This window comes from Vombatus ursinus, unplaced genomic scaffold, assembly GCF_900497805.2.
Source record: "Vombatus ursinus unplaced genomic scaffold, bare-nosed wombat genome assembly UNPS02014794.1, whole genome shotgun sequence".
NCBI lineage: Eukaryota > Metazoa > Chordata > Mammalia > Diprotodontia > Vombatidae > Vombatus > Vombatus ursinus.
In genome coordinates, this window is record NW_020954572.1 from 637,691 (window position 1) to 651,625 (window position 13,935).

General features: G+C 37.9%; 1 protein-coding gene across 6 annotated transcripts in view; it reads right to left on the bottom strand.

The window, feature by feature from the left end:
• PPP4R4 (protein phosphatase 4 regulatory subunit 4) overlaps positions 1 to 13,935 on the bottom strand; it is a 131,578-nt gene that overhangs the window by 24,505 nt on the left and 93,138 nt on the right. For all 6 annotated transcript variants that reach the window (XM_027870134.1, XM_027870130.1, XM_027870132.1 and 3 more), the window contains 4 exons: positions 10,007 to 10,154; positions 8,572 to 8,716; positions 3,146 to 3,187; positions 2,981 to 3,055 (listed from right to left, as the gene is read on the bottom strand). In XM_027870134.1, the coding sequence (XP_027725935.1) occupies positions 2,981 to 3,055; positions 3,146 to 3,187; positions 8,572 to 8,716; positions 10,007 to 10,154 (410 nt within the window). The remainder of the gene's footprint in view (positions 1 to 2,980; positions 3,056 to 3,145; positions 3,188 to 8,571; positions 8,717 to 10,006; positions 10,155 to 13,935) is intronic.

The following is a 13,935-nucleotide window of genomic DNA, read 5'->3' on the forward strand; positions in this document are numbered from 1 at the left end:
TTTGCATACATTATTTCATATGATCCACATAATAACCCTATGGAGAAGTGATTATTATCTCCATTTTTCAGATAAGGAAGCATTTCAGTACAGACACACTGCAGTCACAGGATTTACTACTGGCTCCCTTTTGGGATTTTTGTTTTCTGTGATCTTCTTTCTCCTTCATTGTAGTTACCTTCTACATTATCTACATTGGTACATATAACTAATCAACTCTCTTCCTCCTATTCATTTTAGTTTAAGGCCCTTTTGATTAGATTTGCAATATGCCCAGCAAGTCCATTCTTATGAGGTTTTGTTAAATGCATTCCATTTCTGGCCAGCAGCCTGTCATCCCTCTATGCAAAGCCACTGTCCACAAGTCCCAAACCTTATCCCGTCTAACTTGAGGAGGTTATTTCACATCCATGAACCTATTTCCTCCTCTTCAAAATGTGGGAATAGGTGAGATGGCCTCGAAGGATACTAGTCTCAGACTCTACACTTCCTAAATCAATTTCTTTTTTTCTAAATTCCTTATCTTCAGTGGACAACAGTGAGGAAAATGCAAACCGTGCCCCATTTTGGTCTTTAGTTTCTTGTCTAAGATTTTGTAATCTTTAGCACAACTTTTTAGGCTCCTTCTGCACTATCACATATGCCCTCCTGAATCACCAAAAGGAGAATAAGTCTTTGGAGGTTTTCTTAGCTTTTAGACATATTCCTTTCTACTGTTGATATCAAGTAGACAAATTATTCAGCAGCCCTCTGAAGAGGAAGTCATCAACCACCACTTTTCCTCTTCTTCCTCTGACCTTTCCAAGATGATTTCTTCCCTGGTGTCATATGAGGTTCTCCTACACCGTTCCTTGGGGAGAAGCAGCCTCTTCTTCCTCAGAACATCTAGTTCCCCTCTCTTCAGGAAAAGCCTCAAATCTATCTGTCAGCTCTATGTATACAGCTATCCTCTTTCTCTTCCACATCTGGGTGACATTTTTCCACTCTCCAACCTTCTGACATCAGTCAAGTCTCCCCAACTCCACCCTCACATTCATTTTTTTTTTCCTGTGGAAGCCCAGCTTTTGTTTCCTTTAAGAACGGTCCATTTTTTGTAACAACATGGAGTATAAAGATGTGTTCCTTGAGTTCTTTTCACCTTCTCTTTGAGAGAATTGAGGGGATTAGGACTGCAAGTAGTTAATGTGGGAAATAAACCATACCAACTTCATCTTGTGACTCAATCCTAGAGCTGGCTCAGTTCCCTTTCTATTCAATTATGGGTCTAGTCCAATTTCTGCCTTGTGAGAAAATTTTATTCAATTGTGGGAATTGGGAAAAAGCCTTATTGCATTGTTTGAATCTAGTCCTGCATGGCTGGGAAATGGGACCACCCCTACCTGCTGTTTAGAGACCCGTAACTAAGGACCTAGCTTATGCTGACCAGAAACCCAGTCAGATTCAAAGACTGATGCCAGGAGTTTTCTCACAACTGTACATCTCAAGCAACCCATATGTCTTATCTGAAAACTGGCCTTGTACTGATCAATCAATCATTGTTTCCATGTTCCTCTGATTGTTCACAGACACTTGGGAGAACGGGGTGGGCAGGACACCTTCTTTTCTGATTTCAGGGAATTGTACCTGTTCACTCCTTCCTAATTTGGAAAAGTCCTTAATCTTTCCTTCAATTAGAAATAAGATTACCTAATGTATCCTGATTGTTTCCTTTTAATTAACTGCCCTTATTTGATTGTTTTTAATGTATAGAAGACCTCCATGTAGAGTCTTATCTCCATATGGAGTCTCCATGTATTGAAGTCTGTCTTCCCCTGTATTCGGGGTCCAAGCTATGCATAACAAACTGATAACTCAGTGGGAAGAAAATGACATGTACACAAATAACTACTAGACTGACTAAATAAAAACCAAATCCTTAAACACTAGATCTCTTTTAAAGAAAAAATGGCTAAACACTGAAAGATAATGATTATAGGTTATACTGAGATTTTTACACAAGTCATCTCTGAAGAAAAATCATGGCTCATTTCTGGACAAATAGGTAAAATAAAAATGACTTAAAAGCACACAAGAGGTAAAAAATGCTATGAGAATACACAGGAAGGAGAGACTGCTTTTGTCTGGGGATAACAAAGAAGGCTACGAGAGAGATGACATTTGAACTGGGGCTTGGAGGATAATATTAGTTCAACTAACAGATTTGGGGAGAAGGAAGGTAATGGCATGAGCAAAGACAAGGAGGCAGGAGAGTGATAAGGCCTGATTGGGAAAACAGTGGTTAGAGTCTAGCCACTAGGGCACCTGAAGGAAAAGTAGCATGAGTTGAGGCCAGAAAGGGTGGTTGGGGGGAGACTATGGAGGCCCTTTGTTAACAGGCTAAAAAACATGATTTTATTTGATAGGAAATAGACCATCATTGACCATAGGAGATGATATGATCAGCTTTATGTATGTGTTAAAAAAAAGTTTAATGCAATAGCAGGGTATAAGACAAATGGATACCTTCAGGTGAAGAAGTCACATCCTCAAGGCAAATTGTGCTGTGATTTTGGAAAGAAATGATTTTTTTCTCTTCCATACCAGCTAACAGCATGACAGAAAGGGCATTAAGACAAGAAGGGTGACATTTCTTTGGTCTGGAAATCTCCTCAATATCACAGAAAACACAAAATACAAACAAAATTCCCTTAAAGTAGGAATTCCTCAAGGCTTTTGTCCTCTTTCCTTCCCCCCAAATTTAATTAAAACAATCAGAAGAGGATAGGCATCCTTCTAATTCATGAAAGGCTATAATAAAAAGCATCAGATCGTCTCTTTAATCTTTTAAGAAAAATATAGAGGGAAAAGACCACTGAGGAGATTCACATTAAGTTTAGTCCTAAATGTATAGTTATCATCTGTTGGAGAAGCTTCTCCCATCCTTCTGCACAATAAAAGCACTGGAAAAAAACAAAACAAAACAAAACAAAACAAAACCTACCATTTCCAAAAGAAGGAGTTCTTCTCTTTCTTTCTCTTGATCCAATAAATCTTTTTCATAAAACCTTTTCTGAAACTGTTTAAAGTTTAAATGAAATTATGAAACATTAATGATGAGTTTACCAAAAATGTTAAATATTCCTTTCAAAGTGAATAGTCTACTTACAGCATCCATAGACATTTCCATTCTGTCCAACTCTAACACAGTCTGTTAAAAGAGTTAAAATCTTGGTTATTATTTTTTATTCCAAAACATTAGTTCAATTAAATCAGTCAACCATTTCTTAAAAATATATAGGGAGGAAAACTTGAAGAAAAAACCTACAATATGGTAAGCTGGAGCAGAGGACCTTCAGCAGATCCTTCTAACTCTAAGCTGAAAAATTCTATGAAATCAGCACAGCATATGTTAGTACGAAATACCATTTAACATACTGTTAACCTATAGGAGAACAATGCAATGTAATTATGCTGTAAATATAATAATTAATAATAATGGCTGGCATTTATATATTGCTTTAAGGTTTGCAAAGCACTTTGAATAAGTTATCTCATTTGAGCCTCACAACAATTCTGTGAGGTAGGTGCTTGTTTTACAGATAAGGAAATTAAGGCTGGGAGGAGTTAACTGACTTGCCCAGGGTCACACAGTTAATAAATGTCTGAAGTAGGACTTGAACTCAGGTGTTCTTGCCACCTTATCCATGTGCCATCTAGTTGCCTCAACTAACCCATACCTATCCTTAATCATGTTTTCCTTAGTACTTTGTGCCTATCCTTTACACTTATTTTGTTCTTCATAAGTGTATTCACCTTAGCTGAATTATTTTCATTCTCAAGACCAAAACAGTCTCAATTTTAATAAACCAGTACAGTAATGATAAAGCTTTTATCTTATGGGTACAGCTATATAAGCCAATCTGTACTGTGTTCTTTTATCTAAAATATCTTTTTTTTCCTGCTTTCTTTTACATTAAAAGTTTATGACCAGCTAATGAGGATGCTAAGACAGTGGTGGACTTGACCAGTTCTAAGGCTTTGGTCTAGAAATTTCTTCTTACTATGTCAGAATTATACCGGACTGAAACAAAATATAATAAATATCACATTATGAAAGACCAATAGTTTAGCTAGTGCAGAATTCCGCCTCTGACAGTCAGTCAATAAGCATATATTAAGTGCTTGCTATGCATCAGGGATTGTGTTAAGCACTGTACACATAAAGAAAGACAAAAACTGGGTCCCTACCCTCCACGAACTCACACTATAAAGGGTGAGACAACATGTATATAACTAGGCAAATATAAAATATACAGGGTAGATGGAAAGTAATCTCAAGGAGAAAGGGCTTAGCAGCTGGAGGGACGAGGAATGGCCTCCTAAAGAAGGTGGGTCTTGAACTGAGTTTTAAAGGAAGCCAAGGAAACCACAAGGTAGAAGTGAGGAGGCAGAGTATCCCAGGCATGGGGACATACAGTAAAAGGTACAGAGACCAGAGATGGAATGTTGTGATTGAGGAGCTGTACACACGTAGGCCAGAAGAGCTGGACTGCAGAGTGCAGGAAGGAGTGAAGCATCAGAAGACTAGGAAAGTAGGAAGGGACCAGGTTACAAACAGCTTTAAGAGCCAGAAGACTTTAATAAGGAGCATACGGATAGAAGGAAGCTCACTGGATTAAGGAATAAAGAGCGAGGTATTCGGCAGAGCAGTAGAAACAGACACATACTATAATGAGGGGTTGATGAGGACGGTGATGCAGTGAATGTAGACTGTCTTGAGGAGAGTTGAGTTCATGCTGGATGACTTCAAAGCTTTTAGTAAGTGGGAGTGTAACAAACAGGGGAAGACTTGGTCCTTGCTTGAGGAATATAGTAGGAACAATATCATAAGGCCCTATGCCACATAGACTAGGCTAGTTTTCCTTTAAAATGTATTAAAACTATTCGTGAGACTTTACTAGCCCAGAAGTTGAAAGCTTGAACCCCTGACACATCTTCCTGGGGTCCTAAGTACACAAGCTAGCATGAGAAGACTCAGGAGCTCCTCCCTCATGCTTCTGAGCGGAAGACGAACACGGCTAACACAGACGCAGGGAAGCTATATCCAAGGGAAGCAATGCTGTATTCTTCCTTAATATTCTTTCCCCGTTATGGCTAACGTAGACCTCCTTTTGTTAAGTGTTACATGTATTATTTGGGTCTCATTTCATTCCAATTCCAAACCTGAAGCACTAGACCAGTCTAAATCAAGTCTGGCCCCTACCTAACAAAGATGAAAGGGAAAGTTTGTAGCAATTGTTTTAGAAATAATGGAATCAGTCAATAAGCATTTATTAAATACCTAATATGTGCCAGGCACCATGCTAAGCGCTGGAGATACAAAGAAAGGTAAAATACAGTCCTTGCTCTCAAAGAGCTCTGAGTCTAATGCGGGAGACAACAAGGGAACACCCCTGTGCAAACAACCAACAGGATAAACAACAGAGGGAAGGCATTAGGATTAAGGGGGACTGTGAAAAGATTCTCGTAGATGAGAGATTTCAGCTACAAAGGTAAAACTGATAGGCTTTGGTAACAGATTACACAAAGGGGCAGCTAGGTGGCACAATGGATAGAATACCTGCCCTGGAGTCAGGAGGACCTGAGTTCAAATCCAGCCGCAGACACATAACACTCACTAGCTGAGTGACCCTGGGCAAGTCACTGAACCCCAACTGCCTCACCAAAAAAAAAAAAAAAAAAAAAAAAGAAAAAAAAAAAAAAACCCAGCAAGAAACGGCACAAGGAGGGGGAAGATGTGTGTGTGTGTGTGGGGGGGGGTGGTGTTAGAGACAATGAGGAGTCCAAGATGACATCTTGGTTGTCAGTCTAGGTGACTGGGAGGATAGTAGTGCCCTCAAAAGTAATAAGAAAGTTAGGAAAAGGGGGAAGGAAAGGTTGGGGTAGGGGGAAGATGGTGAGTGCAGTTTTATAAGTGCTATGTTAAAATGTCTACAGGACATCCAGTTTGAGAAGTCTAACAGGCAGCTGGAGATGCAAGACTGGAATTCAGCAGAGAGGTAAAGGTTGGATCAGTAATTTGAGAATCGTCAGTAGAGGGATGGTAAATGAATCGATGGGAGCTGATAAGATCACCAAGTGAAATAATAGAGGGAGAAGAGAAGGGACTTGAGGAGAGAGTCCTGTGGGATACCCATGGTTAGCAGGAGTGACATGGATGAAGAAGCAGCAGAGGAATCTCAGAAGGACTGTTCAGACTGGTAGGAGGAGAACCAGGAGAGGGCAGCGTAATGAAAACCTTGAGAGAAAAGAATACCGAGGAGGAGGGGATAATTGATGGTGTTGGAGGCTGCAGAGATCAAGAACCATAAGACAGAAATAAAATGTTTACTGTACTGCAGTTAAGGGCCCAGTTGAAGTCGGAAAGCATAAAAGAGTTATTTCTACCAAAGTCCTTTGCACGTTCAAATGGGTCAACATCAGAAAATGCTACGATTTTATCAATGAAAATATATTAAAGAAGAGTCATTACTATCTGTTTTGCTGTAGCACAATAAGGACCATGGGACCTTTCTCATTTGACTTGCAGCTGAGACCTTGCATATGTGGTTTCTCCCCATTAGCATGAGAGCTCCTTGAGAGCAGGAATTGTCTTATTTGTGTCCTCAGTGTTTTACACACAGTAAACACTCAAAAAATTATTTTTTTCATTCACTCATTCATACATTTCTGTTAGACCCCTAGCAGTGTCTGGCCATTTACAAGTAGAAACAGAGAAGAGTGACAGGATGAGTGATTTTGACTTGAAGGTTAGCAGCAGAAAGTCAGATGGGAGGGTTGGGGAATGGGCAATACAAAAAGAGAAGAGAAGGCAATACAGAAGTGGCTGACCAGGGTGTCAAGATGGAATAGGGAGGAAAGAAAGACCACAGCAGGGCTGACAACTTAGAAAAAAAGAGGAAGAGTCAAGGGACTGATGTGAGAGCAATAAGGGACAGGAAGAAGTCATAGGACAAGAGATTGCAGTAAAAAGGGAGATTTTCAGATTTTAGACATGGAAAAGTTTTATGTGATGGTGAGTTTTAAAGTATGACGCCCTCTTTGACATTGTTCTTAAGATTAGGATTGTTCATGGGGTATCACTAATAAACCTTCGATAACCCATTATGGGGACATCATCCAAAAGTTTATTAAATCTTTTTTAAACCTGTTTGTATTTTTGGCTTATACAATCTCTTAAAGATAATAAATATTTTCACTGCAGGAACTAACTCCCACATTCAAACAGAAGGTCCTAGATAATTCTGTAGCCATTTACCATCATGAACATCTATAATAAACTGAGATTAGATATTCTGATGATAGTAAAAAAAATTTTTAAGTTTCTCTTTAGGTACATATAGAGCTGCTTGAAAGTTTTATAGTTATTTTAAAAGAATTTACATTTCGACAAATTAAAATTATAAATCAAAAATAAATCAAGTGTGGGCAAGTCAACTGATATAAAAAAGGCCAAATTCCGAACTAAGGGAAAAGAGATATACTGAGAGACTGGTATAAGAATTTGCAGTTTACTGGCAATCCGTACAAAAATGGTTCCCACAGTTTGGAAGATTCCATTATCAAATGCCTTAAGGGCTGTCAACATTGTTTAAAAGCAATTTCCTCTGTTACTGCAGTGAGGCAGAACAGTTTTTCCCAGCTCTCAATCCAATGTCAATATCAGTCAATAAACTTAAAACAATATACCATGCAAATGAATGGTAAGAAACCAACTATGTCTCTTTACATTCCAAATAAAATTCACAAAAACAGGTTTGCTGTGACTTGGTAAAAATTATTAATTATAAATATTCAAGTGATTCAAAATTATTTGAAGCATAAATTAAATTATGTTCTACCTCATCTCCTTATCTTCCTGTACATGCAATTAAGAGAATTCTTTAGAAGCAATACATATGAAAACAGGAAGGCATGTGGCACAGCAGAATGGGCATTGATTTGGGAGTAAAGAGACCTGGATCTAGTTGCTTGGCTCCATCACTAACTAAACTGTATACTTTGGCTGGTCATTTAACTATGTTTGGCTTCAATTTCTTTATTTGTAAAAATGATAGGGTGGCCGAGATCTTTAAGGACCCTTCCAGCTTCAATGTTCATAAAATATTTACCAATTTCATGAACAAAGGCTTTTGTTCATTTGAATTAAATGATGTTTTATTCTGCAGTCTTAGTCAGCTATGTCCACCCACTAAGTCAGTTTATATCCAGAAATTTCAATTCCTTTAGATCACATCCAAAAAGAACTACATATGCTCATGTAAGATGTTTTCCAATTCCTATTCTTAAAATAAAGGATTTAGATGAGTTTTCTAATCCCAAGAGCCAGAAGAGTGAAGTAATGATCACCATTATTTTACCTTCCTGAGAGGTTTGGTGCCCTGGAGATAAAGAGCTGACCTCAAGGTCAGGAACACTTAGGTTCAAATCCCTCTTCTAACACACCCTGGCTCTGGGACCCCAGGGAAGTCACCAAACCTCTCAGGCTTACTGAAAAAGTCATGCACATAGCTTTGTGAGGATTATACTTACTCGTTTTACAATAGCCAGAACATCTTTATCTTTTTCTTGACAGAGGAGTTTTCTTACACACAATTCTAACTGCTGAAGTAAATGTTTGTCTGCAGGAATCTTGAGAGTAGATTTCACTTTGGGCAAAAGGTAGCAGAGTTTCATTCTATAGAAAAGAGGAATAGCATTTAAGCTCTGGTGCACAGCCATTCCTAACTCTAATAAAAAATAACTATAAACTGGTTTGCTTAAAGAATTCTCATAGATATCTTAAACAAAAGGAGGTTTAAAATTTCTCTGATTTCCTCCATAATTTCTTTTGGCACATTTTCACACAAAGCAGCCAGACTGCCAACTTTTTTCTGACAAAGGTACAAAAATGTCATAGTGCTTTTAGAGTTGCTTGAAGTTTATGTTAACCATACTTAAAAGAGATGCAAAATTCACAAAAAGACAGTGCTGCCAGCACACAAAAGCCCATCTACTCTTGGCAACAGGACACAGTTGGGCCAAATCTCTCTACTATCGTTCTTCAGAAATCTAAATGCCTAGTGGGGAACACTGGGCACAGAGCCTAGTACAAATTCAACTGAACAAGCTTTTATTATATGGAGAAAGTAAATATCTAACAGAATGTATGAGTTTGAAATTCCCTTCAACCACTACTCCCTCCTAATAAATACTAAGAAACAATATACTGGAGCAGCTAGATGGCACAATGGATAGAGCACCCAGGAGCCTGGAGCCTGGAGGATCTGAGTTGGACAAGTCACATTGCCTCCAAAAAAAAAAAAAAGAGAGAGAAAGAAACAATATGCTGATTTTTAAATATGTTTATGTTTACCTTACTTTATCTATCTTCCTATTTTCAGGCATGTTTCATTTAAACCTCAATACTTTACCTAACAGAATCAGCAAATATTTATCAACTACATGCTGTGTGGCAAGGTAACTGAATGTAAGAAAAGATAAGAAATGAAATTTCAAAGCAGGCTCCTTGTTTTGTACCTGTTTTGTACCACAAATGAGGGAGAAAAACTTGACAGGTGTCAACCACAGAATTTTGAAGCAGCTGTCTTTCTCCTCTACAATTTCAGTAGAGAGACCACAACAGGACAGAGGGCTATAACTGCATCAAACCCAACCCTTTTCCACTACCACTTTGCTGAACCAAGGGGGCAAGAAAAAGCTATGCATCCAGCTTTGACAAATTGCTATCTTTCTCATACTGGCCTGCAAATTTGGAGTAATGTCAGAAGAATACATTTCCAAATGCTAATGACACTTACCAGTTAAGACCAATGATTTGGTTAAGACAATGACCAGTTAAGACAAATGATTTCAGAACACAACAAACTCCTCCCTTAATGCAGAAGAAGAGTTGCTCTGGAACCAACTTAAGAGATGCCTAGGAAATTGATTTATCATACAATATTTCACTGGATTGATGCCATACCTCACATTTGCTACTGGGTCATGTGTCAACTCAAGAGCAGGTAGAAAGAAATATTTACAGAAAAATGATTTGGAAAAGAGCTCGATAATAAATTCACAGGTGTCCAAAAACCGAAGTCTATACCAGTAGCTTTTTCCTTGGCCCAATTCTGAAAAAAAGAAAAAATTATGATGAATTCAATTTTCTATTTTCTTTTCTTTTTTTTTTGTTGTTTTTGCTAGGCAATTGGGGTTAAGTGACTTGCCCAAAGTCACACAGCACTAGCTGTGTCAAGTGTCTGAGGCCAGATTTGAACTTAGGTCCTCCTGACCCCAAGGCTGGAGCTCTATCCCCTGTGCCACCTAGCTGCCCCTAATTTTCTATTTTCAATAACATATCCCAAATGGAACCGCATGGGACAAAGAGGAAAGGAATGCGAAAAATTCAGAGAGTTTTAATCATACCCATGGTGGTTCAGTGAATAGAGTGCTGGATCTAGAGTTAGGAAAACCTGAGTTTAAATGCAGCTTCAAACACTTACTAGCTCTGCGACCCTGGACAAGTCATTTAACCTGTTTGTCTCAGTATTTTCATCTGTAAAATGAGGATAAAAATAGAATCTACCACCAATGGTTATTGTGAGGATAAAATCAATCAATATTTTTAAATGCTTTGTAAACCTTAAAGAGTTATATAAATGATAGCTACTATTATTATTTTGATAATATTATTTAATTTACTTGAATTACAAAATTTTGTATTTGTAGGAAAATTAGAATTTGTAGGCAAATATTAAAGCTAGACTATAAATAAATAAAATAACTTAGCTATTACATCCCTAATTTATATGTCCTAAATAAATATATAAATAAATCAAATGAAATAATGTATGAATGAAATCAAAGTGTTTTTGACAGTATAAAGTCCTATACAAACATAAAGGACTTATGATTTCTTATAAAAATATGAACAAAAAATGTTTTAAATAAATCAGTTCAAAATTTAAGTGACATAATTTTTACCTCAAAAAAACATCAAAATAAAACCATCTATCATATTAAGTACTTAAATCAAAGCTGAATGTCCTTTGAAAACAAATTTGAGACTGTTACTGATTACATCAAATAGATAAATTAAAGAAAGCCTAATCATATTTAGCACAATTTGTGTATTTTAATTTGAAGAGAGTCAGTATGGCAGAGGAGATGGAGAACTAGTTTAAGTACCAGGAAGATCTATCTGACACATATGGGTTGGGCAACCCTGGGCAAATCACTCAGCCTCTCAATGTGCCAAGCCAGAGGGGTCAAGCATGCCCACCTAACCCCATCCCTCCACAGGTCACCTATAGCCTACATGCAACACTCTCTAAAGTAGCCAAAGCAGATTAAAAGATAATTGCTAAGTAATTAACAAGATAAATAAAACTATAAAAATTACATTTTAATATTACATTTTAAATTATTATTATACTTTACATTTTAATATTACATTTTAAAACTAAGTTGGTATGTGGCCCACAGGGAGCCATATGTATAGACAGTTTTGAGAGTTAGACACGAGTGCTCTAGACAACTTGCCAAAGCCATGAGGTTGCAGAGAAGGTGCTTACCCGAACTGGGAATAGGAGTTTACTACAGCAATGAAATCAAAGGCCCAGTCTCTATCTCTATTATACTTTGAAAAGTGGCAAAGCTGATCTCAGCAGCCATCTAGTCCCTTCCCCGCTTATTTTAGAGATGAGAGGTTCAGTGATGTTAAGTTACTTGTTGTCCAAGGTCATACACGAGGTGTGACAGAGGCAATATTTGAAGCCAGGGCCTCTGACTCCAAAGAAAGCACTTTTTCCACTACCACACGAAGGTTCTACTATCCACATTATTTGATGAATCAAAAATCTTTTTTCCTTCCCATTTTGGACAACAGAGTATTCAATGTGTATTTAAAATTTTAAGAATGGATGCTGGTTTGTGCTTTAAGCGAGGAACAACAATAAGCAAATTTATAATTAGGCACAGTAGAAAGGACAGACTGAGTCAAGAAGACAAATTTTAGTTCCAGCTCTGCTACTAAGTAAAAATATATGTAAGTAAAGCATTTACACTTTGTGAGCTTCCATTTCCTTATCCATAAATACAGGGGTTAGGTCATCTCTAAGCTCCTTCCCAGTTCTCAGACCTGATTCTGTTGCATTTCTAGGGTTAGCCTCTTCCATCGTCAGAGTTATACTTAGGTATTTCAATGGATCTGTGACCTCATTGATATTGGCACTCTCTTCCTCCATGTGCCCCACACTCACACACTGATGTTTTGGCTTTGGGTCTACCTGCAACCCTTCTAAGTCATGTGGAGATTCACCGGGAGGGTCATAACTGAACCACCCAAATACAGCCATTGTAAGGGTTTATCACCACCGTCCACAGATGCTAGAATTACTCTGTAGTGACAGTACTAGGATAGAAGAGCATTAGCTGGAGACATCTGCTTCTTCACTGTGTTCTAATCCTAGTTCTTCCACAAGCCAAAGTTTACCCTAGGAGAAAACACAATTCTCTATGAATCTTCACCCAACAAGTATCATGCACAAATTTCTGGGGACCTGTACCTAATAACCTAACAAACTTCCAAGGACTCACAACAAAACACACCTACAAATTGTACCTCCACATAGTTCCATCCCACTGTGACAATTCTACTCACACAAGTAATCACTTCAGGTGCAATGCTAACTCTAAGTGCTCATGCTGTTCTTTACATACTCAGTACTATATACCCAAGGGGCAGCTAGCTGGCACAGTGGATAGAATGCTGGGCCTGGAGTCGGGAAGACTCATCTTCCTGAGTTCAAATCTGGCCTCAGACACTTATAAACTGTGTGACCCTGGACAAGTCACTTAACCCTGTTGGCCTCACCTTCCTCATCTGTCAAATGAGCTAGAGAAGGAAATGGCAAATCACTCTGGTATCTTTGTCAAGAAAACCCCAAAATGGTGATATATTCAAAGGGCCAATTTCATAACCCTGCCCACTCTACCAATAACCAGTTAGGTGAACAACCTGAATATTCTGTTATAATTCATGTGAATTAATTCAGAACTATAATCAGTTTTTTAAATTCAATTTTATTCTATTTTGAATTATAGCCACTTATGACCCCTCTTTGAATCAGGCATAAAAATTATTCCCCTTTAAAATTATTACCAATGGGAAAAAAGAAACTTCCAGTAGTATAGATCCCAAGATACCCAGATATTCTAATCCTGTGCAATTCCTATCCATCTTCTTCCATATATCCTCCATTTGGAATACACCCAATCTGATACAGGCTATCTATCCTTTTGGTCTTTAAAAATTCCATGGGAAAAAGATAAAAAAAAATTCCATGGGACCAATGCAGCTTAACATTTATTGATCCTTGCTCTCAGATATGAGCAGCCATCTACTTTTCTATCATGCAAGGTGGAATTAATGGATTTAAACCAAATGACAATATTTACCAATTGTTCTGCTGAATAGTGATCTTTCTGCCAGAAAGGTTTCTAAACAGAAATGAATTATAGAATCAAAGGCATAGAAAGGACCTCAGAAGCCAACTAGGCCGACCGCACTTGTTTGAGAATTCCCTCTAAAATATCATTAACAAGTCATCACTCAGTCTCCGTTGGAAGATCTTCAGTAAGGGGAAGCCATCACCTCTTCCTACGGCAGTCCATTACACTTTCTGGACAGTTCTGTTACGAAATTTTTCCTTAAATTGAACCAAAATATGCCTCCCAACAAATTCTGCTTTCCAAGGCCAAGAACAAATCTAATCACTCATCCATAGGATACTCATTCAAATACTTTGAGACTGTTATCATGCCTCCTCTTCCCTCCCCTCACTTCCCATCTTCTTTTCAGGCTAAATATCTCTACTTCTTACAACTTATCCTCACCTAGCAGAGTTTACA